At 45.0% G+C, this 23,879-nt stretch overlaps 1 protein-coding gene across 1 annotated transcript in view; it reads left to right on the top strand.

Moving 5' to 3' along the window:
* NDUFA10 (NADH:ubiquinone oxidoreductase subunit A10) overlaps nucleotides 1-23,879 on the top strand; it is a 28,879-nt gene that overhangs the window by 1,841 nt on the left and 3,159 nt on the right. The window contains exons 4-9 of the mRNA XM_017835640.1: nucleotides 607-693; nucleotides 3,196-3,317; nucleotides 4,587-4,666; nucleotides 7,799-7,853; nucleotides 11,981-12,066; nucleotides 17,064-17,172. Coding sequence (XP_017691129.1) covers nucleotides 607-693; nucleotides 3,196-3,317; nucleotides 4,587-4,666; nucleotides 7,799-7,853; nucleotides 11,981-12,066; nucleotides 17,064-17,172 — 539 coding nt within the window. The remainder of the gene's footprint in view (nucleotides 1-606; nucleotides 694-3,195; nucleotides 3,318-4,586; nucleotides 4,667-7,798; nucleotides 7,854-11,980; nucleotides 12,067-17,063; nucleotides 17,173-23,879) is intronic.

Here is a 23,879-nt window from a genome sequence, read left to right on the forward strand (position 1 = left end):
GCTCACAGGGCACAGAGCTCAGGACCAAACTAACTTCTGACTCTTGAGTCCTGGCTAACCTGCTCTCAGGATCGTTGGGGTGTCCTGTGCAGGGCCAGGAGTGGGACTCAGTGATCCTTGTGGGTCCCTTCCAGCCCAGGAGATTCAAAGTGCTTTGATACTCTCTGCATTTTAAAATGAAAGGCTCTTGTTTTGTTCAACTTCATATATTCCTCCCCTTAGTACAAGGTAACGGCCCATTTAGAAAACTGCCTTGCACACTCCTGTTTCTTATTTCACTCACCAGTTGCCAGTTTAATTATTTTCAGTTTGGCAGTCCCTGGTGGTTATTTTCAAAAGGGCATTTTAAGGATGCCGTGATAGCTGTGAGTTGTACAGGCTCCCAGCTTACTTCCTGGTGGTGACTGTTTTCAGTCTTTTTGGTTTCATTAAATACAGTTTTGTGGTGGTTTTGTTATAATTTGAGAGTCTTCTAGTGAGAAAAGGGGTTTTTATCCCAACACTGACTGACCTGTTGCTTAGAATCAGAGAATCATGGAGTGGTTTGGGTTGGAAGGGATCTTAGAGCTGATTTTGTTCCAACCTGGAGCCTGTTTTCCCTTGCAGGTCAAGGTGTGGTGTTGGAGCGCTCTCCCTACAGCGACTTCGTTTTCCTGGATGCCATGTTCAAACAGGGATATATCCACAAGAGATGTGAGTTCCTGGCATGCAAAAGAAGGTTATTTTACCATAATCTGTCAAAAGTGTGGCAGTTTACTTTTTAAAAAAGAAAAAAAAAATGTCTGCTTGGAATTTGGGATCCCTTTAGATAATCAGTTGTTCGCGTGTTCCTGTTCTATGCATCAAGGACTGACCTCAAACCATGAGATTTCCAGTTCTTCAAGGCTTTGGTGCTGCTGATGTGTTAAAGAACATGTATTCTGTGCCTTCATAGAATCATGGAATGGTTTGGGTTGGGAAAGGACCTCAAAGCCCATCTTGTTCCCCTGCTGCCACGGGCAGGGACACCTTCCACTAGCCCAGGTTGCTCCAAGCCCCGTCCAACCTGGCCTTGGACACTTCCAGGGATCCAGGGGCAGCCACAGCTTCTCTGGGCAACCTGTGCCAGAGCCCCAGCACTGTTACTTGTGTCCTGTGAGCCAGAGACTCCTGCAGCTCCCTGGAAATGTGGCTCCTTCAAGCTGACTGTGCTCTTGCAGCATTGGGTTTGGGGTCAGTGATGGGCCAACAGGGCTTGGCTGCCTTGCCTTTGGAGTATCAGAAAACCCAGATGTTGCTTTTATCTTTGAGAAGGACTAAGGCTGAGGATCCAGGGAGCTACAGGCCAGTCAGCCTCTGCTTGACTGCAGGAAGGTGGTGGAGCAAATCCTCTGGGAAGCCATGTCCAAACATATGAAGATGTGGAAGTGATGGATAATAGTCATCATGGTTTTGTGAAAAGGAAATCCTGCTCAGACTCTTGCTAGTCAGCTCCTCCTGGCAGGCTGGCACAGGGGGGGAGAGGGGAGCAGTGCTTGAGGGTTATATGATGCAAGGCTGTCACTGCTGCCTCACAGCCTCCTCACTGGCACAGGGATGGAGTAAGGCTTGCATTTGTGGGCAGTGTGGCTTGAAAAGTGGCTCAACTAGTGGGCTCAGACTTGGGATCAGCAGTGCGAAGCCTAGCTGGAGCCAGTAACTACTGGTGTACCCCAGGGGAGGATACTGGGGCTGGACCAGGTTTAAACTGGGTTTCAAACATGGATGATGGGACAGTGCAGCCTCAGGAGACCTGTGGGTGATGCAAAATTGGGAGGGGAGTGGTTGATGCACCATGTTTTGGGTGCTATTTAGAGGAACATGGAGAGGATGGAGAAGTGGTTGGAAGGTCTAGAACAGGGAATGCAAAGTCCTTCCCCTGGGAAGGGATATCTGCAGGCACTTGTGTATGCTGGGAGCTAAAAACTGTCTAGGAAGTTACACAGAGCATGACCTGGGGGCCCTGATGGACCCCAAGTTGAATGTGAGCCACCACTGTGTCCTTGGAGCAGAGGATGCCACCAGGATGCTCCAAATCTGAAGTATTGTGCCCAGTTCTGGACTACCAGTTGAGAAAAAGTGTGAACTTACTGGGGTGAGTGTAGCAAAGGGCAACAAAGGTCACTGAGAAACAATGTCCAGTGTGTGAGGAGAGGCTCAGAGAGCTGGGGTTTAGGCTGGAGAGGAGAAGGCTCAGGAGAGTGTTTAGAAATACCTGGTAGTGTTTCTGTGTCTGAGTAACTCAGGGAGGGCAGGGATGGGGAACATGTTTCTGTGTCTGAGTAACTCAGGGAGGGCAGGGATGGGGAGCACTCCTGAACGGAGCCAGTCTGTTCTCAGTGGCACCAGGGAGAGGACAAAAGACAAAGGGCACTAATTGAAATACAAAAAGTTTCATTTGAAAGGAAAAAAAACCCTTTCCTACTGTGAAGGGAGTCAAACCCTGGAGCAGATTGCCTGGGATGTCTCTCCTGGAAATGCTGAGTCCTGCTCTGAGCAGGGGGGTTGAACCAGGTGGGTTCAACCCCCCTGGTTCAATCCCTTCCAACCCGAGGGATTCTGTGGTTTGGAGTTATGGGCACTGAGCTCCTGAGCTGTTGCTGCCTGTTCTTAGTAAATCTGGTATTTTGGCTGCTCCTGAGGTGAAGGCAACTGTTTTCCTGACTGCCTCGTGTTTCTGCTGTTTGATTTGGCATAGATTTAGGAGGTATAGTTGTTTTTTAACAGCTGATGGAAGTTGCTGGTTGTCTTTGAGAGCTGGTTTTAACCACCTGTATCTTACTGCTCTGCCTTGGTGAGGCAGCAAATCCCAGCAACCCACAGTTTAATATAAAATTCCAGGGACAAACAATGGATTGCATTGCAATCCTTAGTGAGCAAACCTCTTGATTAGAGGTCCTGCTGCTCTACTGTGTCTAAATGACGGAAGAAGAACCAGATTCCACTAAACTTGAGTCAGGAATAAAACCTCCTCTTTGATAAAGCTGGGTTTAGATTCTTAGATCTAAGTGCATGCAGCTTCATAGTTTAATTCTGCTTTCATGTGGATGTTGTTTATTCTGTAAACTTCCTGAATCCTGTTTGAGGAGAAGCCTACCCTGAACTGGCTCCATGAGCCAAGAAGAGGAGACTGCAAATACAAGAATGAGGAATGTGATTTATTTGTGTTTTATACAGGCCTTGATCACTACAAGGAGATCAAAGACATCAGCATTTGTGAATTCCTGCCGCCTCACCTGGTCATCTACATAGATGCGCCTGTCCCAGAGGTGCAGAAGAGGATTCAAGAGAAAGGCAAGGTAATTTTCTCTCTTATTTTTGCTTATTTATCTCTTAATTATCTTTATTATTACTTGTCTCTTGCTGCCTGTTAATGTCTGTTGTAATCACACCCCTGATGTGTGAGTCCTGTGGGCTTTGCTGCAGAGTTCTGCCTCTGAAGGGCTTCTTGTCCTCTGAGGTGTCAGATCTGTGTGGGTATTTTCATATGCTTGCTTAAAAAAAAAAAAAAAAAAAAAAAAAAAAAAAAAACAAAAAAAAAAAAAAAAAAAAAAAAAAAAAAAAAAAAAAAAAAAAAAAAAAAAAAAAAAAAAAAAAGGCAAAACCCAACTTCTTTTTTTCTTGACTGCATCAATATGCTGTGATTTCTGTAACGAGAAATTCTATAAAATTCAGCTGCTCTTAAAACCGGCCTTTGTAGCTGCTGCTTCAGGAGTCATTCCCAGGTAACAGGCAGCTTGCAGTGTATTTTAGGACTATATATGTATGATTCCTGAGTGCCAGAAGCCCAGCTGGAGTGCCTGTCTCCAGCTTCCCAGTTGACTGCTCCTTCACACCCGTGCTGAGGTTCATGTGTGAGTCACTTGGGATCAGCAGGTTCAGTGAACTTCCTGAAATTCAGAAAGTGACTGCTGGATTACTGAGCTAGTGAACTAGTCCTGGGTCAGCAAACCTGTAGGGTGCTTTTGGGGAATGACTAATCTAAATAAAGTTTTAGGTTTGGGTTTGTTTTTTTTTTCCTCCTTCTGTGATATTTGGACATGTGCTTGTAACTGTTCTCTGATGTGTTCTGAGGATTAAATGATGTTTACCTTTTTCAAAGGTAATGGGAAATGCTGTCCAGGGAAGTGTTTCAATGTGGGAAACCTGACAGATTAAAAGAAAGCTTTAATTTCTTTTTGGAGTGGGTGGTTGCCCATGCATTTTTCTGAAACTGTGGAAATGTGGATGCACATTTGCATTTTCTTATGGAAAAGGTAGACTCAGACAATCTTCTCCTATTTTCTGGATGATTATCTAAAGCTTCCTTGAATGTGCAGGTAACAAGGATGGATCATTCCTTGGAAAGCTGATCTCTTTGAGGCCTACTCTAGGTATTTAATGCCATGTAAGGAATTTTGAACACTCCAAAATTCTTAATTCTTCAGACTTCCATTAGTGTTTATGTGGTTCACTTGGATGTTTGCTTATTCCAGCTCTGGGCAGGTGGTGGAGCTTAGGCTGGAGCCTGTACTGGTGGGAAAGGAAAGAAAATTAATTCCACAACGTTGTTCTCTGTTTGTTTTTAGCCATATGAGAAAAAGGTGTCTCCTTCCTATCTCCAGCACATTGAGGATTCTTACAAGAAAACCTTCCTTCCAGAGATCAGGTTAGCAAATCAAAATGTTTTGTCTTGTAAGTCTCTGAGTAAAAATGTGTGCAAATCCTAAAATATCTGCCCATATCAGCAGATCAGGTCATGTGAGGAATCCTCCTTGTGCCATGGGGTACAGTCTTGTGTCCTAATGATGGGCTGTTGCAGTCATGGCATAATAATGTGTGTACTTAATAACCTCTGGCACCAGGAAAGCCTGATGCCAACAGTGGGAAATTAAAAGTGAATTTAGGAGTGATGTGTGTTTGTGTGACCTGAGGAGAGTGTGATGCAACAGAAGCTTTTTTCAGGACTTTTTTGAAAGTTTTGGATTTTTTATCTCTCAAAAACTCCTTTCTGTTGTCATAGAATCCCAGAATGGTTTTGACTGGAAGGGACCCTAAAGACTGCCTTGTTCCCCCCCCTGCTATGGGCAGGGACACCTTCCACTAGCCCAGGTTGCTCCAAGCCCCGTCCATCCTGGCCTTAGACACTTCCAGGGATCCAGGGGCAGCCACAGCTTCTCTGGGCAACCTGTGCCAGGGCCTCCCCACCCTCCCAGGGAAGAATTTCTTCCCAATGTCCCATCTAACCCTGCCTGCTGTCCGTGGGAAACCATTCCCACTTGTCACTTTTTGGGCTCCCCTGGCTTTCTCAAGCTGGGAAGCAAAAATGTGTTCCCTATAAACTTGAGATGAGGTAGTTTGCCAGCTGTCCCAGTTCTTATAAAAGAGCTCCATCAAAAATCACAGTGTCTTAAAAACCTAAAAGCAGCCTTGGGTCCCTCATAACCAAACAGAATTCTGGAAGAGAAACTCTCCAAGGTCCCTGAGCCATCAAAACTGTCTGTAATGGTGTGAGTTCTGTAATGGGGTGTGCATGAGGCTGATTATTGAGTTCCATTGAAATCCAGGTGCATCCTGGGGTGTTTTGTAGCCTCCCTGTCTCCCCTTGGCTCTCGCTCCTCTGCCCTGGTACATCAGTGTAATGGCTCTGTCAGCAACTGAACTGAATAACTTGGGTATTGAGCTTGTCACTCATGCAGGCAGGAGCTGCTGGTGTGATGTACACGGCCAGCTGCCTCCCACTGTGTCCCCTACAGCCAGGGAATGATAGGGAATAAGGATGGAGAAGGAGGCAGGGTGGGAAGCCTTGGACTGCCACCCCCCCGAGGGCACACTGCTCAAGTTTATTGTCGAGGAGAAAAATGCTGCTTGTTCCTTGGATCAGATCGAGCCCCAGATACATCTCGTGGTGTTTAGTGATGCAAAATACTAAATCCTGCTGGGATTTCAACTCCCTGCCCTTTGTCTGTGCATGGTCAGTACACTTGTTAAGCACACACCCTCTGCTTGGCATCCTGTCAGCGGATGGGCTCACGGTGACCTGTCACATTGATCTTTGTCTCTGTCCCCTTGATGGGGGACGGCTGGGAATGTGTGAAACCAGCTTCGTGCATCCCTGGACCTCTGGATGGCTCCTGTCTTGGATCAGTACAGGAGCCACAACTGCCTTTAACTGTTTGTTTGCTGGCAGAGTGATGCAGTGAGCTGTGTTCGTGCCTGGCTGGCACTCCCTGGTCTGCCTAGACACTGATTTCCTGGCTCTTGAGAGAGCCCAAAATCTGGTTCAGACAGTCTGAAAAGAGGAATTACAGACTGCTGAGCAAACTCCTGCACGGTTCCCATGTTCACGCTTAAGTTTGGTTGTTCTCTTGAAATGCAGTTTGTTTCTGGGCAAAACTCCTGTTACCTTGTTCTATTTAACTGGAGCAACCTGATGCTGCTTGAAGTGTTTTATAGTGGGTATGTGCTTTAAAATGGGTGTTTCTGTTCTAGTCTGGCATGTTTATGAATGTCTTTAATGTTTTTAAGGATGGTGATTTGTGAGCTGGGTGCTGTGGCGGGTGCTGCCTGGTGATTTGGAACAGACAGTGCTTGGGTTTTGTTTGATTTTTATTTTTTTTTCCCTTTTCCTGGACCAGACCCTTAAGATTGCTAATGTTCCCTTTCATATCCAATACTGCTTCCACTGAGCAGCTGTTTTCTCTTAAGGAAAGCTCTGATAATCTGCAGAGTCACTGAGCAGCTGTTTTCTCTTAATGAAGCCCTGATAATCTGCAGAGTCAAATCAAGGGATGGGATCAAGTGGTTTGATCTGCATTGTTAATGCAATTGCTGCTATAAGGCTCTGCTCAAGTCTGACCTCTCCCTTGGGTTGATATGGAAGAGCAGCTGTGGCTGCCCCATCCCTGGGAGTGTCCAAGGCCAGGTTGAAGCAACCTGGGCTAGTGGAAGGTGTCCCTGCCCACGGCAGGGGGTGGGACTGGATGGGCTTTAAGGTCTCTTCCAACTCAAACCATCTGGGATTCTATAAAATTTTCCTCCTTGCCCTTCAGCTTTGCTGTGTGTTGTTTGATACAATGTGCACGCTGGGCTTCTATTTTATTTTCTCTTAATTTGTTAGCTAAAGGAAAGGTCTTCCAGCTGGAGCAGGTTTGAGAGCAGCTGTTACTGAGGTCAGCTGAACATGTGTAGTATGAAGCATGTTCATATAGGAACTCCTCTTGTGGGCATGCTCTGCAAGTGCCTTTTCCCTGGAGGCTGCTGGGTGATTAACAAAATAGTCTTGTAACCAGGAAACATTACCTTTTTTAAATGTTTTTACACTTGCAGATCCTGCTGCCTGCATTTGTATTGGTTCAGTTATCCCAGTAAATAGTGAGGAATGCATGTATTCTGCTAAAAATTACTCACAGGTAGTAATGTACTTGTAAAAAGGAAAGTCCACTGAAGTTTTGGACTAGACTGGTTGAAAATTTCACTTAGCTTCAAGTAGATTGGGCAGTTGTAATTGGGGCAAGGAGCCACATTCGTTAAATGAAAACAAATCCATAGGTGTGATTTTTATTTTTTTGAACTGAAATAATGTAGGTTCCCTAGGCCATTTGCCCTTTGAAAGCAATTTTCCACCAGGAAAGAAGCAGCTGACAGATGTAACAGGAATTACTGTGAGCATTCTAAAAAGTTGTAACAATTCTGGTTTGGGGTCTGTGCCTTTTAACTCTGTTTCTGTTCATTCTGAAGCAGGGCAGAGGGTGGGTAGAGCAGCTGGATCAGGGGAATTCAGTGTCTTCCCTCTTTGCAGCGAGAGCAGTGAAGTTCTGCAGTACACGACAGCTGAGGCCGAGGATGTGGAGAAGGTGAGTTTGCTGCATGGATGGATTCTCTCTGTTTTATACAGGGTCTGAACTCGAATATTTCCATCAGTGTCACTTTGTCAGGACAGTGGAAGTTGGTGCCCAGCTTTCTGTGGGATAAAACAGCTGTTGTTTTCCAAAAACTAGTCATGATTTGGTTGTAGCAAAGAGCTGTGTTCCCAGAGCTGTTCCAGGCTTTGTAAGCCTGCATTATTCATCTGTATGAGCTGGCAATTTTTTTTCTCCATTGGTTTTGCAAGACATGTTAACCCTGGACCAAGCCAAAAAACTGCCTTCTCATTGCTAAAAATAATCTCTCTCTTCTGAGACAGGATTGACACAAGATCACTGCTTCCTCCTACTCAACTATGTTCCTTTTTTTGGAGCAAATTTAATATTATTTGCCTTATTTCACTGAACATTCCTGCTCATGAAGAGTTACTGGTGGGATAACAGAAGCCTTTTTCTTCTCCATCATTAATTTTCCTCTGTAGCTGCTGTTCCCTGATGGAAAGAGCAACAAGTTTTTTGTGGTTCTGGACAGGTTTGTAGTTGGCCCATTTCAGTTTTAGGGATAGAGCTCTAATAATAACAATAATACTATGTTGATGATGATAATCCTACATGGAAGCTTGCAGAGGAGTCATCCCTGCCCCGGGAGGAGGGAGAGGAGAGTAGCCCTGGGTCTTCATCCTGACTAGGTGAAATTTCTACCTCCTTATACACAGCCCAGTCTTCTCCTCCTAGGCTTCTATCACATGATCTTACTGGAATTGTAACATCTACTTCATTAATCTTATTAGCATATGCAGGGTGTTCATTTGAATATTTAAATGACCCTTCATCAGGCAAAAGATACTTTTTTTGGCCATGGTGTCCTTCAAAGTTCTGGTCATACGACTTTGTGAAGCAGAAAATATTGATAAGGACTTTTTCCTGGTCCTAAAAATTGTTCCCCCTTTCTTCCCCCCCACCTTAGCTGCAGTGCTGTGGGTCTCTAGGCCTTTGGTTCCCTTTGTGGGTGTGTGCCACATTTTGGGTCCTGTGTTGTTGTGGATGGATTTGTGGATTCTCCTGCAATGGATGGATAATAAAGGTTATTAGATTATTAAGCAGTAGACTTGTGAGGCAGTGTGGGGTTATACCCACAAAAAGGGCTGGTGGCTTCAGTGTGACAGCAGATAAACAGAAAAAAACCCATAAAAAGTAGAGCTCAAATGACATCACAAGGTTGTGATGTGGGTGAGAATATATAGTTATTTTTTCTGGATAACAACATAACAGCGAGGATAAGATGTGAGAACCATGGTGTTTCAAGAGGGTATCCGGGGTGTTTGGTAGAAGAAAAGTTGGGATGGGGGTTATTTACCTGTTTTCTCCCCTTCCATCTCTCTGGACACGTCTTAAAATGGTCGGAATAAAGCAGCTTGTTTCCTCCCTGGATTTTTTGTAGTAAACCCCATTGCTAGAGATTTGATTTTAATCCCTTAAATCAGGGTTTAAAGTCAGTCTAAAGCTCTTATTGTTCAAGTAGGGAGTCTCCCAAGCTCAGCAATCTTGAGCCATCACTGTAAATAGGGTCATCAGATGCACCGATGGAGTTCTTAATCTGGTTGGACCAATCTGGACTGGAGGAAGGATTAGCATTTGGAAGTTAAAGTACAAGATCATTAAGGTTGGAAAAGACCCCTAAGATTATCAATTCCATGATGTGATCGTTGGATGTTGGTGACAGATACTGGTACTTGGTCTGCTTCAAAGAATAAAGCTGGTTTTCCCCCTTTTCTGTTCAGATTCAGTTCACCTTTGGAATGGCACAGTAGAAGTTGGGAAATAGGGGTTGGCAGGAGGGATTTGGCTTTTGCTTGTGAGGTGTGTGTTTACACAGGGGTGCCCTCTTGGTAGGCTGCAATGTTCATTAGCTTGCTTCAATCTACAGGTTATTTGGGCTTTGGGAGCTTAATTTTTTATGGTCTTGGAATTTAATAATTTTTTATTTGCTCATAGTAGACACACACAGCTTAGAAATGATTCTTTAAGTGTCTTTTAAAAAGGTCATTTGGGGTTTCACATTGTAATTACCACTGGCAGTGGTGGCTAAGGGGGTAATGAGTGCTGAAATGAGCTTCATTAGGGTGGTTCAGACTGGTTTCACATGAGGATAAAACTGGGAATACAAAGTTAGCTCTATGTTTAAATGTTGTTTTGAAAGCCCTGGATATTTGCTGCTGATTCCCAGGGGGTGCCAGGGCATTCCTTATAAATTAAGCAGCTATTCTTCTATCTAGTTGGGAAGTTGATAGCATTGTTAATGAGCTGCTGGGAGAGAGATCTCTGATCTGATAATAACAGTGAGAAAAAACTCATTTGGATGCAGATTCCTCTCTTCCCTGGAACACATCTTGAGCCCTGTTATAGCAGCTCTCTGTGATCAGTCCTGTCATCAGGCAGCAGCAAGTTTTCAAAGCTTGGCTGTGGAGTGGAGAAGGAATTGCTTTTGTGTAGGCAAAGGGAAGTCTGGTAGAGATTCAGCTCTTAAATTGAATAATTAAAATCAGTAATGGCGTTTTGAACTAACTTACTGGTCACTGACTTTATGTGAAAAGTAGGTTTTCTGTGCTCACACCTGCAGTATCTGGTGTGCCAAGTGCCCCCTCGTAAGGCATTAAAAGTGGTTAGAGAACGCTTACATTGGATGTTAGGCACAACTTCTTCACCGAAAGGGTGGACAAACACCGGCACAGCTGCCCAGGGCAGTGGTGGAATCACCATCCCTGGAAGTCTTCAAAAAACATGTGAATGTAGCACTTGGGGACATGGGTTTAGTGGTGGCCTTGGCAGTGCTGGGGGAGGGGTTGGACTTGATGATCTTAGAGGTCTTTTCCAACCTTGATGATTTTCTGATCTCTCTAAACTTGCTTGGAGTCTAAATATGCTTTGGTGGTGTCATGCCAACTGTATTTTTTTAAGACTTTCTCTGCAAAATTAGTGTTTAAACCCACTATAATTATTCCCTTTATTTCTTAATGTTAGGAATACAAGGGGTTTTCATTTATTATTTTATCTTCCATTACTGAGATCTGCTTGCTTGTCAATTAATTGACAATATGTCACCAGGATTTTGGTCCTGACCTCACACCTTTGTCTTTTCCCTCTGGAAAAAAAGGCCTCTGAAAAGGGATGGTTGGAGCTGTAACAGTCCAAGTTGCTTCAAGGCACTATCTCCACCTCATCATGCACCTGAAGTGCATCCCCCTGACACCAGTTCAGGTTTCCTTCAGGTCCAGCCAGCCATGTGTGATGAGCAATTACCTGGTGGACCAGCAAAGATCTGTTTTCTGGTGGAGCCAGGCTGTAAATGAAGCTCAAATCTGGGATTGATAAACTTGGGGATGCTGAAGGAATGATTTGCTGAGCTGGCATTCCTCGTTTGAAGGGTTCTGGGTGCTGAGCCATAGGTGTTACCTTTCCTTTCTGCTCAGGGATCATCCATGCCTGGGTAGGTCCTGATGGACAGTGAAATCCTGAGCCTTTGGACTCATCTGTGCTGCTACTCCAGGTCTGTTTGAGCTTCCCAGCCTGAAACATGCCTTTGTTTCTGTGATGTGAACCACACAGCACCCGGGGCAGATGCCAGTTGTGTCAGTGAATGAGCCACTGAGCCTTTTTGGAAATAAACCCAACACCACACAAGTGTCCTATGGAACATGGCGATTCTTTTTGTAACAAAAAGGGGGTTTAATTTAGATTTATTTCCATTTTCTCCTCCTTCTCCCTCAGAGGGGAGGTTGTACTTTACTTTTCAACAGCAGGCTGAGGAAGAATGTCTTGGATCAGGTAAGAATTGGGAAATAAGGCACCTCCCAGCCAGTTTATTCCCTGCCATCCAAGGCTGAAAGCACCAGGATCTTCAGAGCTGTGCCTGCCCAGTGCTTGTGGCAGGACCACGACCTCCTGAAACAGGGTGGCAGATGGTAATGTTCTCTCTAAACATTTGCCTTGTTAATACAGCTCTAGCAGTGAAGCCTTTTTCATTTGTTTAATAATCTATTTGGATGATTTAATTGATTTTTTTGGATGTTCTGATCAAACCACCTCTTAGTCTGTGACCCTTCCCATTCCAATCTCAGGTCATTGAAGACATTGAGTACCTGAAGTTTGACAAGGGGCCATGGCTGGAGCAGGATGATGTTTCTTTCCACCATCTGAGACTTTAGTAAGTATGATGTCATCCAGTCACTGAGCATTTCTTAGCATCAGATCTCAGGGAAAATGGTCAAAGCCTTGGGTCTTTAAAGGTGAGGTTGCATTTTGCAGTATTGGAGCTTGGCACTGGAACATGGTGTGGCATTTTACTGCTGATTCGTTAGACAAGAGACTCCAGACAAACTTAGGGCTGGGTTTTATTAAAAAGATCCTTGTCTGCCTAGTTGGATGTGAAGAGATCCAGCTTTAGACTCGATGTGCAGGTAGCAAGTGCAGTGTAGTTACATTTTTTGAAACAAAATGTAAGAGTTGTATTGTTTTCATTAATTTCTGGTTGTCTCATGGGTTAACAGAAACACAGGGATTTTTTTTTTAATTGAATATCTGTCCCTGAATTTTTGTCTTTATTGTGACAGGCATTGGAGCAGTAAGTCAAACATTTTTTTTTTAGGCTTCTGACATTCTTTCCCTATTACTTTACTGTTACTTCAAGTGCCTCCTGAAATGTGAGATAATGTTCCTTTTCTATGCTTTTTTCTATCAAGGGGGGAGGAGAAACTGCAGAAAAGCAGTGTTGGGTGGTGTCTGAGAGAAACAAGTCATGATTTGGGTGCATTTTAACTATCTAAGACAAGGTTTCTTTGTGTAGTAATTGGAGGGTAATATCTGGTGACTTAGACCCTGCAAAATTATTTCAATCAGATTTCCTTTGAAAGAGAAAATAATTTGCTTGTTTTCCTGTAGCTCCACACTAGTGCAGGTATTAAGAAAGGATTATTAATTGCAGTGTGTAGGAGGGAGTTAAAGCAAAGCATTCAATTAGAGCAGGGTGTTCAAGTACTGTATGAAAATTCAACTTTGCAGCCGTAGAAGGGAATAAATTGCTTTAAGGACTCAATTTTTCATTGAACCCTGGAGGAGGGTGAGAGGGTCTCCTGTACAAGGCTGTTGTTGTTGTAGATAATACAAAATTATTTCTTCTTTTGGCAGCGTGTGGCTGTTTTAAGATCTTGCACTGCAATGAACTGCTTATTTAAATCACAGAATCACAGAATATCCTATGTTGGAAGTTTCTCATGTTACCTCCAAAAAGTGCAGGGAGCCTGCTGCGTGTCTTCCTCATTGGAATTGCCTCCCTAGGCATCCAGTGCCAATCTCAGATGCTAGTCCATGAACCTTAAGGCTGATGCTTTCCTCACTTGTTCCAGTGCCCAGGTAGCAAAGAGCTCTTGGTGTCCGATGCCTGTGTTCATTTTTCCTTCAGAAAGTGGGGTTTCAGGTGGTTCCTGGTGCCTGTTCGGGTGCTGGCACGTGCTGCCCTCTCGTGGGTGTTCCTGGGAGGCTGCAGCTGGTATTTAGGATCATTTAAGTTGGAAAACTCCTCTGGGATCATTAAGCCCAACCATTCCCCCAGCACCGCCAAGGCCACCACTGAACCATGTCCCTGAGTGCCACATCCACATGGCTTTTGAATAATTTCAGGGACAGTGACTCCACCCCTGCCCTGGGCTGACTGTGCCAATGTCTTACCACCCTTTCAGTTAAGAAATTTTCCCTAATATCCAATACCTAATAGAAGTTCTGCTCTGTTTGGTTTTCCATCTGCAACTGCTTCCTTTGCTGACCTCCCAGGTTTTGGGGCTGACTTGGGCTGTGATTTTCTCTTCCAACTTCAGCTTGTACCAGCGTGTCTGGGGGCTGGGATCGATGGGCAGGGGTGAGGAGAACTTTTTCACTGCTCATACAGAGGGTCTAATGCACAGAAACCCCAGCAGGGCTTCTGCCTAATTAAAGCAAATAAGTCAGCTAATCAGACCGGTGAGCCGCACCCATGTGAAATCAGTTGCATAATGATCCCTTTTATCTCCCTGCCTTGCCCTTGAGTGCTCTCCCTTGCTCTAGAGTGACTGTGGGATCCCTTGGGAAAAGGTAAAAATGGTTGTATTTGTGTCAGGAAGCTGGATGGATCTCAGGATGCTCTTCACATCTTTCCAAGTCCAACACGAACCATTCTGGCTTTTTAAATGTCTCAAGAAGTTCCTCTGCTGTCACTGCACCATCTCAGGCACTTTATCTGTGCCCCTCCCAGTACAATCAGTCTGTCCACACACACTGCAGAAGACATCATGTTTTGGGGTGAAGAGCTGTAGGCTGTGTGGTGTAGCCTGTGTTACTTGACCAGCTGGTGGAGGGAATTTACTGCTTGTGACTTGGTGCATCAGACAAGTCCACAGCTAAATCTGTTGTATCCCTGCAGCTCCTTCAGAATTTGGTAAAGTAGAACCTGGGAGAGGTAGAGCAGAGAACTTGGGAGTGAGGGAGAGAGACCTTTCGTTCTCATTTCCCTAGAAATTCAGGGACACCTTCCACTAGACCAGGTTGCTCCAAGCCCCATCCAACCTGGCTTCTTGCTTCGGTTGAAACACTTGTCTGTAATTTCCTCTTTGCAGTAGCTTTTATTGGTTTGCAGAGCTGTTGTTGCACCTTGTCCCCTTTTTCTTGCAGACCTGCTTTTCTTGGGAAACTTTTTTTTTTTTTTGCTCTCGGTGTTGATGGTGAGTGTTGCTCACCAAGGGAGTGGCCATGGCTCACCTTGGCCATGGCATTCCTCTTCTGCCTGGACAAATGAGGGAAACTGAGCCCCTTTGGCAGATGGAGGAAAATTAACTTTCATGTATAAACACAGAATTGAACTTGGTATGGTGCTGTGTTGCTGCCTCTTAGGCCAGTGAGTGCTTTTACCTTGGAAGGGAGGTCACTTGAGGTTTTTGTGACTATGCCAGCATCAGGTGTTGAGAAATCACAGCCCAGCCTATGCAAACTCAGGGTCTTTTGTAGGGTTGATTGGTTTATTTTTTTCTAAGCAGTCTCCTTCCCTTACCCCGCCTTGCACCCTTGGCAAGGTTCATCAGACTTTCTAATGTTTGCTGTGGGACTGTGTTTTGTACATTGATGGAAAATGAAACCTTGGTTACTTGTGTGTCACCACTGCAGGCTCCCTGAAAAATGAGTGTATCCTGCTGGAAGCTGTCTGAGGGAAGCAGGAATGTGTCAGTCCTGATTCCTCAACACCTGCTGCTGCTGGACAGAGTGTGAATTAGGTGTGTTATAGGTGCTTTTGGAGAAGAGATGAGCCACCCATGGCTGTAGAATACTTTCAGGTGTGATTCCTGTGGGAAGAACCCAGGGTTATGTGAGCTAAAATCTAATGTTCTTAAATTATTGGGACCACACTTCCATGCTCTGTTACCTTTGAAATGTTGACACAGTCTTACAGGTAAAGGTGCTGCATAATGAGAGCTGCTTCGAGAAAGTGTGGTAAAGACTCAGAAAAGAGTAAATAATGATGCTTTTTCTCCTGAGGGAGAGAGAGAAAACTAAGGAAACATAAAAGGTGCCTTTAAGTGCTTCCTGCTGAGCAGGGAATTAGTCCTGGCAAGCGCCTGTGGTTTTGTGGTTGGACATTGTTGTGGCAGGTGTCTTTGGGCGTGCTTTTAGTCAGGATTCCAAGCTTTTTCTGGAGGTGCAGAGCAGAGCCTGGAGAAGCCATCGTTAGCTTTGCATTCTTTTCTTGTACAGTGAGAGCAAAGTCTGAAGAGCAGCAGGTTTGCCATCTTGGCCGTTAACTAAAATAAACTGTGCCTGGGAATTGTCCTCCACAAGTTGCCACTTGGCTGGGATTCAGGAAAGAATGGATGAACTGTACACTGCAGACTACTAGACGTGGTTTCTGTGTGTGTGAAGTTTTGCTTCATAAGTACCTGGGCTCGTTTTTGTGGCTTCCAGCACGTGAAATACACATTTTATGTAGGTGAGGATAAATAATGTCACAGTTTGCAGGAAGCATTTTAAGTGTTGAACCTGGTCATTTATCCTCACCTTCTCCCATCTCAGCTTTTACTGGGTTATTGTATTTCCTTACCAGTTTGTCTGCAGGAGGATAATTTGCAGTGTGAATGTCAGGATGTGTTAGCAAACTAGTTTATTTGTTGAAACTCTTCAGTGCTGGGAGGTAAGGTCCCAAAATTTGTGATTCAGGGGAAAAAATTAATTTCTTAAAGATGATAAACTTTGCTTTGCTCAGGGGATGTGCTTGATGTGCATGACAGTATTTGTAAAGACATGCAACTTGTTGGAAACAACACAATTTGCAGAGTTTTTCGTGTTGAATTTAGGATTTGGTCAGTGTTGGTTGGAGATGGATGTGTTTTCCCCAAACACATCCAGGTGGCACTGTCGGCCTGTGTGTGACACCACAGGCAGCAGGAGCCTTTCTAGCAGTTTCTCAGGCATTTTAAATTCGGGATATCTGAAAGTGCTGGTGCTGTGCAGTGTGGGTTTTTGGTGGATCCTGATATCTGTCATTGCAGCTGCTGCAGCCAATTTTCCCTGGTTCTTCCCAGGCAGGATGCTAGAGGCACTGCCTGCTTCCAACCCTGTCATTGCCTCAGTACTGATCCATTTAGGATGGGAATTTAGCAAGATAATGTGTGGGGGATTCAATAAAAACACTGTATTTACCTTACTTATATAAAGCAAAAAAGCCAGAAGTGCCTCATGGAAAAGGCTCTCAGGAATGATGGAGGAAAAACTTGGAGGAGGGAATGGAGAAGCAGGGAGAAGTTGGAGCAGGAGCAAATTGGAGGCAAGGATGAGGGGAAAGACACAATATATGTGTTAGGAAAAGGATAAATGTTTGTCATAACTGGAAAATAGCCAAAACCTTTGAAAGTGCTATTTAACAGAAAAGTAATTCTTTTAATCATAGAATTCCAGAATGGTTTGAGGTGGGAGGGACCTTGAAGCTCACCAGGTTCCACCAGGGACACCTTCCAACTCTCCCAGGTTGCTCCAAGGCCTGTTCAGACCTTGGACACTTCCAGGATGGGGCAGCCACGGCTTCTCTGGGCAGCAATATTTGGACAAGCTGGGAATTGATGCTGCTGTTGTTGGGGGCAGGATGTGAACTAACTGCTGCTGTTCCTTTTCCTTGTTTTTCCCCCTCAGTGTCCAGGACAAAAGTTTAGTGCTGGATACTGTAACCATCCCTCGCTTCATTCCAGAGGTCACCATTGGAGGCACCGAGTTCGACAGGATCTATTACGAGTATCGAGCGGTGAGTGCTGCTGAGGGGGGTGTGACAGCCAGGGGACACCCCTCAGGGTGCTCCTCGCTGACCTGGGCACAGCCTGCACAGGGATGCACGTTTCTAAGAGCAACTCCTGGATTTTACCCAAATCCCCACCTCTTTGAAGTCTGGCTTCCCTACGAGGGGAGTAACGAAGCAAATGGTTTGTTTCCTAAGCTGATTCTATTCTTTTTTTTTTTTTTTTTTTTGGTCTTTAGATGTGAACCAAAGGATAAGTGGTTTTCATTTGTTTTTGTTTCTCCTGCCCTGATTAGTCTCTGACCTCTGAAATCTGAAATAATCCGTTGAGTCAAACAAGAAAATTGGAAACCTGTGGTGACTTCTTATAAAATGCTAAGGGAGGGGGTGTTTTTCTTGAGGAGGAACGAATGTTGAATCGCTGCTCCAAACTGTTGTTGCTTTAAATAGTGTGTTTCTGCATGTGGGCATGGATCCAGAGCCTGTTGTGGCCCCACACTCTCTTACACCTCCTGCAGGCTCCCACACAAGGCTTTAATTAGCTCTTGCCTTGCTGGTTCTGGAGACAACGGATTCGAACCCACTGAGGACTTTGCCCTGGTGCTGGTTGTGATTTACCTGGCATGGGGTCCTCTCCCACCACATGGGGCTTTCCCAAGGCCCAGGTATTGAAAATGCTCATTAGAGAAGTTGTGGAACTGATGGTAATTAATAGTGATTGGCCAAGCTTCTAATCTATTTTCCAGTTGGGTTGGAGTCTCTGCCACTGCATCTTTTCATTTTCTAAGCAATTGCTGAAGACAAAGGGAGGAATATACAATATAAATTGTTAGAAACCATGATTTGCATAATCAAAACACTGTTATTTTTCTTTTCTTGTTAGTATATACAGTCTCTTACTGAAATGAAAATGTAAGGTACAGATTTACGGACTTGTTTGGAAACTCTGAACTACCAATGTTTTCTTCCACAGTAGGCAAAATATTCCACATAATATGTTCCTCTTCAGCTAACTGTGTAGTGGAGAGGCTCTGGGCTCACACTGTTCTGCCTCATTTAAGATGTGACCTTTCCAGCTTGTAAAAGGGGCTAAAGCTAAAGGTTAAAGCAGCAGAAAGCAGCTGAGGTTGTCTAATGGGCTTGAAAACTCCCTGGTCCAGCAGAGGAATTGCTCTCAGAATTTCATCCTCTGTGCTATCACATTTTTAAACCCAAAGCTTCAATCTCAGCCCAAAGATTTTTGGAGTCCTTCACTCCAAGAGATGCCTGTGGCCGTGCAGCACAGATTTGAGAAGGATCTGCGGCATGACTTGACTGTGGCACACAATATCCATCTGCACTGACTGTGCCTTTCTTTCCCAAGATGAGAAGGGTTTTTTTGGGCTGAGATGTCCCTTTGCAGTGGAGCTGGGAATTACTGAGGCTGCCTGACACACAGCAAGGTCTGACCTCGGTGCTGTGTGCTGAGAACCAGGGGTAATACTTCTGAAAGCCTTTTTTTTCCTCTGGCTGCACGACAGCACATCCCTCTTTGTGCTGGCAAGGAACTGAGAATGTCCTGGCTCATCAAATAGCTGGCTGCCAGGGAAAATTGGGACTTGCCTTGCAGATGTAGCAAAGGGATGCTTAGGAGAAGGAATGTGGGTACCTGGGAAGGAAAGCTGTGCTCTTGCATGGCTCTGCTCCTTGCCAGTTAGTTGACAGCTGAAGCTGAGCAAAAAAAACATTGCCAAAATATAATCTCCCTTCTGCAGGCACGATTGTAGGCCCTGATTCAGGAAAGTGCTGTGGAAAGTGATAATGTCTTTTGGAATAAGGAGGAGTTGCACATTTCAGGAGGTGTTCTGTTAAATTTAGGCAATAGTAATACTCTTTTTCTCTCTTCTGAATGCTTAGACACTTGTTATCTTTGAGGAATGGGGGGGGGTCTGTAGGGATGGTGCACAATGCAAAAGATGCTGAGTTTTCCTGTTTTCCACAAGCTACTGGAAGGGGAAACACAAAGCCAGCTCCACCTGCTGTTTTATGTTGTAAGGCTTAAATTCTTTGTGTTGAAACTTGGAAGATCTGTTTTTTTTTTCCTTTAACTTCATTTAGCAAATGAAGGTCTGAATTTTTTCTCTCAGACAAGGCCACTGTGCAGAGGTGACACAGCAAGAGACCAACTGCACAGGCAGAGAGAGCAGAGGAGCTTCTAGACATCCAAATTTGGGATGTTTTTTGGGTCTGCAGAGAGGGAACTGTAAGCCCTTGCCTTGCCTATGTCCTTGCAGGGCTGGTAAAACTGTGCTACCACTTTGGCATTTGAAGATAAAGGTTTTTAGGCTCACGTGACTTGTAAGTAAAGGCTTAATTATGGGATAATTACAGAACTCGAACTTTTCCTTGTGGGAAGTGTTGGTGTAATGATGTTTACCACCTAAATACAATGATTTGCGTAGGGGATTTTTTTCTTTTCCCCTGTAACTACTCATAAATCCTCGATGGTGCCAATAGGCAGGGAACTGCTGTGTCTTTCAGAGTTGCATGCACACAACTCATGCTGCCTAATAATGGTGGTTTTCAGGGATTTACAAATCCCAGGCAGAAGCTGGATTTTGTTCAAAATATTCATTAGAAGCAACCAAGAAGGAGGAGGAGGAGGAAACCCTCTTCAGAGTTCAAGATTTTAGTATGTGTGCTTTTCCACGAAATAATGAGGTGGCCACATACAGCTCTGAGTACTAGAAACTCGTTTTTATTTTATGTATATCTTCTAAATTTGTTCTCTAAGGTTCTTTTCATGTGTGAGGAGGTGGTTTTCTGCAGCCTTCTCGTACCATAAAGTCACCTGGCAGGGTCCAGCCATTCTCTTCAGGCATTCACAAACTTCTAAGGATGCTTTTCTGGCAAGGAAAAAGTAACCTTTTAGTCAGGATCTGTAGATCAGAGATAAGCATGTTCATTCTTTGGTGAAGCAACATTATTTTAGGAACTGTCAGACTAGTAAAGACTTGACTGCCCTTTTTTTTCCCCTTAACAACTGCTGTATCTCTCTTCTTTCTTCCAACTGCACACAATCCCCACGGATAATGCTCCAAACTCCGTGTGCGCCCTGTGAAGCTGGAGCACTTAGGCAGATGTGTTTGCAGGGAAGATGAAAACAAATGGTTGTGTTTAATGGAATCAGTGTACTTAAATAATGTGCTGATGTACTTCACACTCTGAATGCTGTTGGCAAGCCCTGCTGCATCTCCTGGGGTGGGGAGAGACTGCTTCTTTGACGTGCATGTGCTTTTCTGTGCACATAAAAGCGCAGCTGTTTGCTGCAATTCGTGGAGTCACAGAATCCCGGGATGATTTGGGTTGGAAGGGACCTCGAAGCCCATCTCTTTCCACCCCCTGCCATGGGCAGGGACACCTCCCACCATCCCAGGTTGCTCCAAGCCCCGTCCAACCTGGTCTTGAACACTTCCAGGGATGGGGCAGCCACAGCTTCTCTGGGCAACCTGTGCCAGGGCCTCCCCACCCTCACAGGGAGGGATTTCTCCCCAGTATCCCATCTATCCCTGCTCTCCGTCACTGTGAAGCCATTTTCCCTTGTCCTATGCCGCAGAAAGGTAAGAGAAGGCCCTCATTTTGTTTTCCCGACACTTTTTTCCCTAGTGGCAGGCTGCTTTTGGAATACAGAGGTGCTGACCACGAGGCAAGGAAAGCTTGAGCTGCTCACAGACCTGGCTGCTGCTCTGAGGTGCATTCGGGCTCCTTCCACGGCAGCTGCACCAGCTCAGCTGCCTTGTCAAGCTTCAGCTTTATATCCTGCTCCTCATCCTCTTCCCTTCTGCCCCAGGGCCTGGCAGTGTGAGGCTGGCAGTCCCCTGCAGTCTTCTCTTCTTCTTGGAGAAGAGGCAACAGGTCAGAGGGGAGGAGAGTCCCACCCTCTTTCCCTAGGCTTTTTATTTCTCTTTTTTCCTAAGGAATAGAGCCTTAGGAGGGGAAACCCTTGTGTGCAATGTCTGCCATGCCTCCAGTTATTTAGGTGGTTGCAGGGAAGTAGCTTTTGAGTGATGGGAAGGTGAGCCTGCAACATGAGTCAGCTCTGTCTCACAACCCAAAAATAAGGGTATGAGAGTGTGTGTTTGCAATGTGAGGGTCATAAGTAGCCCAAACAGTAAGGGAAGATTTTCTCCAGGTTTGAGGTGGCCCAAGTGGCCTGTGAAGTGCAGCCCTGACTGTTTTTGGCAGCTGTGGTTGCAGGGGCTGAAGGTAGTAGCTGACAGAAGGGGGTGTTAGGAAGTCCTTCAGCTCTCCCATCTCCTCGGAGAGTGCAGAGTCTCCTGCTTACACAAATCTCCCAAAAGAGCCACAGAAGAAATACTTGAGCCTTCTGGAAGCTGGAGTCTGGATCAACAACAGGAACAACTCTTGCCTTTGCAGGAGCTGGGAGCTTAGGATATCTTTGTTCTCCATGTTTGTGATTGTTGCCATAGCTGCTGTCTTTGATACAACCTTCTGTTTTCTCTCTCCTGCCATTTTTTTCTTGGCTTGATGAAGTTTTTGGGTTTTTTTTAAGATCAAGATCTCCTTTCCTAATTCTTCTTTTAAAGGAGGTGTTTGACAGCTGTAATGCCCAGCCCTGTCTGCTCTTGAATCCAGGAAGGAATGAGAACAGACACACAATAAATTAGGAAAGGCTTAATTTAAGGGGTTTTTTTTCCTGTTTTATCTCGGCAAAAATATTTTTAGCCCTTTCTAAAGTAGCAAGATGTTGCCTGGCTAGGTATCAGTAAGGTCAGAAGAACCTGAGGAGTAACTAAGACCTGGGAATGACAGAGTTGTTCATGAAGGGTACCTGGAAAAAGGTGGGAATAGGCATGGGATCTATTTCTCTTCCCACCTTCCCACTTCTCCTCTGCTGTCACCAGTCCTGTACATATGGAAGGAGTGTGAGAGCAGCCCCTTTTCTGCTTTAGAAACGTGTAGCTCTCCACCCTGCTTCCCATGAAAAATATCCTGAGCAGTTGGCAGGGATATCTATCCCAGATATGGGAGGCAAGGAACCTGAGAGACCTTGGGACTGTCTCAAATCTTGGTCTGGGTGGTTGTGTCTGTTTTATTTTAGGAGGTGGGCTCTGCTGTACCAGGCACTAGGTACTTGTGTAAATCAAAAGGACAATCAAATCTCACTGGCATTAAAATAATCCATTTCAACTTCATAGTCTGTCCCTGAGCCCTGTGAATGGAAACACTTCATGTGGGAGGACATCCTCCCTTTCCCAGACCCCTCTTAATCCCATACCCATGGATGAATGTGATCCCAGGGGTAGACCTCTATTAAATTAAAATTAATTGAAATATAATTTAATAGAGGGGTAACATCTCCATGGATCTTAAACTGTGAAATAATGTCAGTTTGAGATGTTTAACTGTGCTGGCGTGACTTGGATACTGTTACTTGGCTTTTTCCTGCAGTAGATTTGCACTCTGTAGTGGATAACTGGTGCTCCTTATGGACACTTCTCTTTCCAAAGGATTTCCATTGTCTGTCTTTTTTAATGAGTGAATGAAGGGCAGGACAACATTCATGGAACAAGTTCAGCACACTGGAATTGTTTTAACCTCAATTCAGTAAAGCTTTTGAGTACCCTTGTTTCTTGGGCTGCAGGGAATGTTAACAGCATCGAGGGTTTTGTTTGAGTAAAGAATGGCAGGAGTGAGGCTGGAACACACGTCTCTGTGTGCCAGGCCTTTGGAAACCAACTCCTGCACACCTTGAATGTGTGTTTGGGGGGTTTTAACACCCCCTCCCCTCCTTTAGCTGTTGCTCTGAGACACGGAATCATTGAGGCTGGAGAAGACCCTGAAGATCGAGTCCAGCTGTAAACCCAGCACTGCCAAGGCCACCACTGACCCCTGTCCTCAAGTGCCACAGCTACAGGACTTCTAAGTCCCTCCAGGGCTGGGGACTCCACCATTGCCCTGGGCAGCTGTGCCAGGGCTGGACAACCCTTTCAGTGAAGAAATTCTTCCTAATGTCCAACCTAAACCTCTCCTGGCACAACTTGAGCCCATTTCCTCTTGTCACTGGGGAGAAGAGACCCCACCTGGCCACAACTTCCTTTTGGGTACTTGTGGAAAGCAATGGGGAGCCAAACCCTTCCAGAATTCAGCCAATATATGAAGCTCCATTTCCTGGGTTCTCTCAGATTTTAGCTGTGTGCCATCAACACTGACAAACCTCTGGAAGTCAGGATTTCTACTGGAAAAAGCAGTCATCTGCTAACAGCAGTGATGGAAGGGGCTATTATTGTGGTTGTTATAAACAGCCACTGAAGGATGAGGTTTGGATATTGATGAATGAGCCCGATCTTGCAGAGTAATGACTCTGCTTTTAAGTGCTCTTTGATCAGTGCTGCTCAAAACAGGCTATTTATAGATCTCTTGGAGCTGCAGACCAGCCATTAGCACAAAGCAACACAGGAATAGAAGGCAAAATCCGTAATTCTTTTTGGTCCTGAAACATTGGAAAACAAGACAGGCTCTAAACAACCTTTTCAGGTTGTTAAAACTCTCCAGAGCTCTACCTGCACATGTCTGGGGTGGAATTATCCGGAGGAGCCAGATAACAAACAGCTGGCTGAAGCTGTTTGTTGCTACTCCACAGCCTCTACCACTTTACAGGGCTTTTCATCATGTTTATAGTTTTGACAGACACTTCTGTGGCAGGTTCTTAATTT

Source organism: Lepidothrix coronata, unplaced genomic scaffold, assembly GCF_001604755.1.
Source record: "Lepidothrix coronata isolate B3197 unplaced genomic scaffold, Lepidothrix_coronata-1.0 Scaffold261, whole genome shotgun sequence".
NCBI lineage: Eukaryota > Metazoa > Chordata > Aves > Passeriformes > Pipridae > Lepidothrix > Lepidothrix coronata.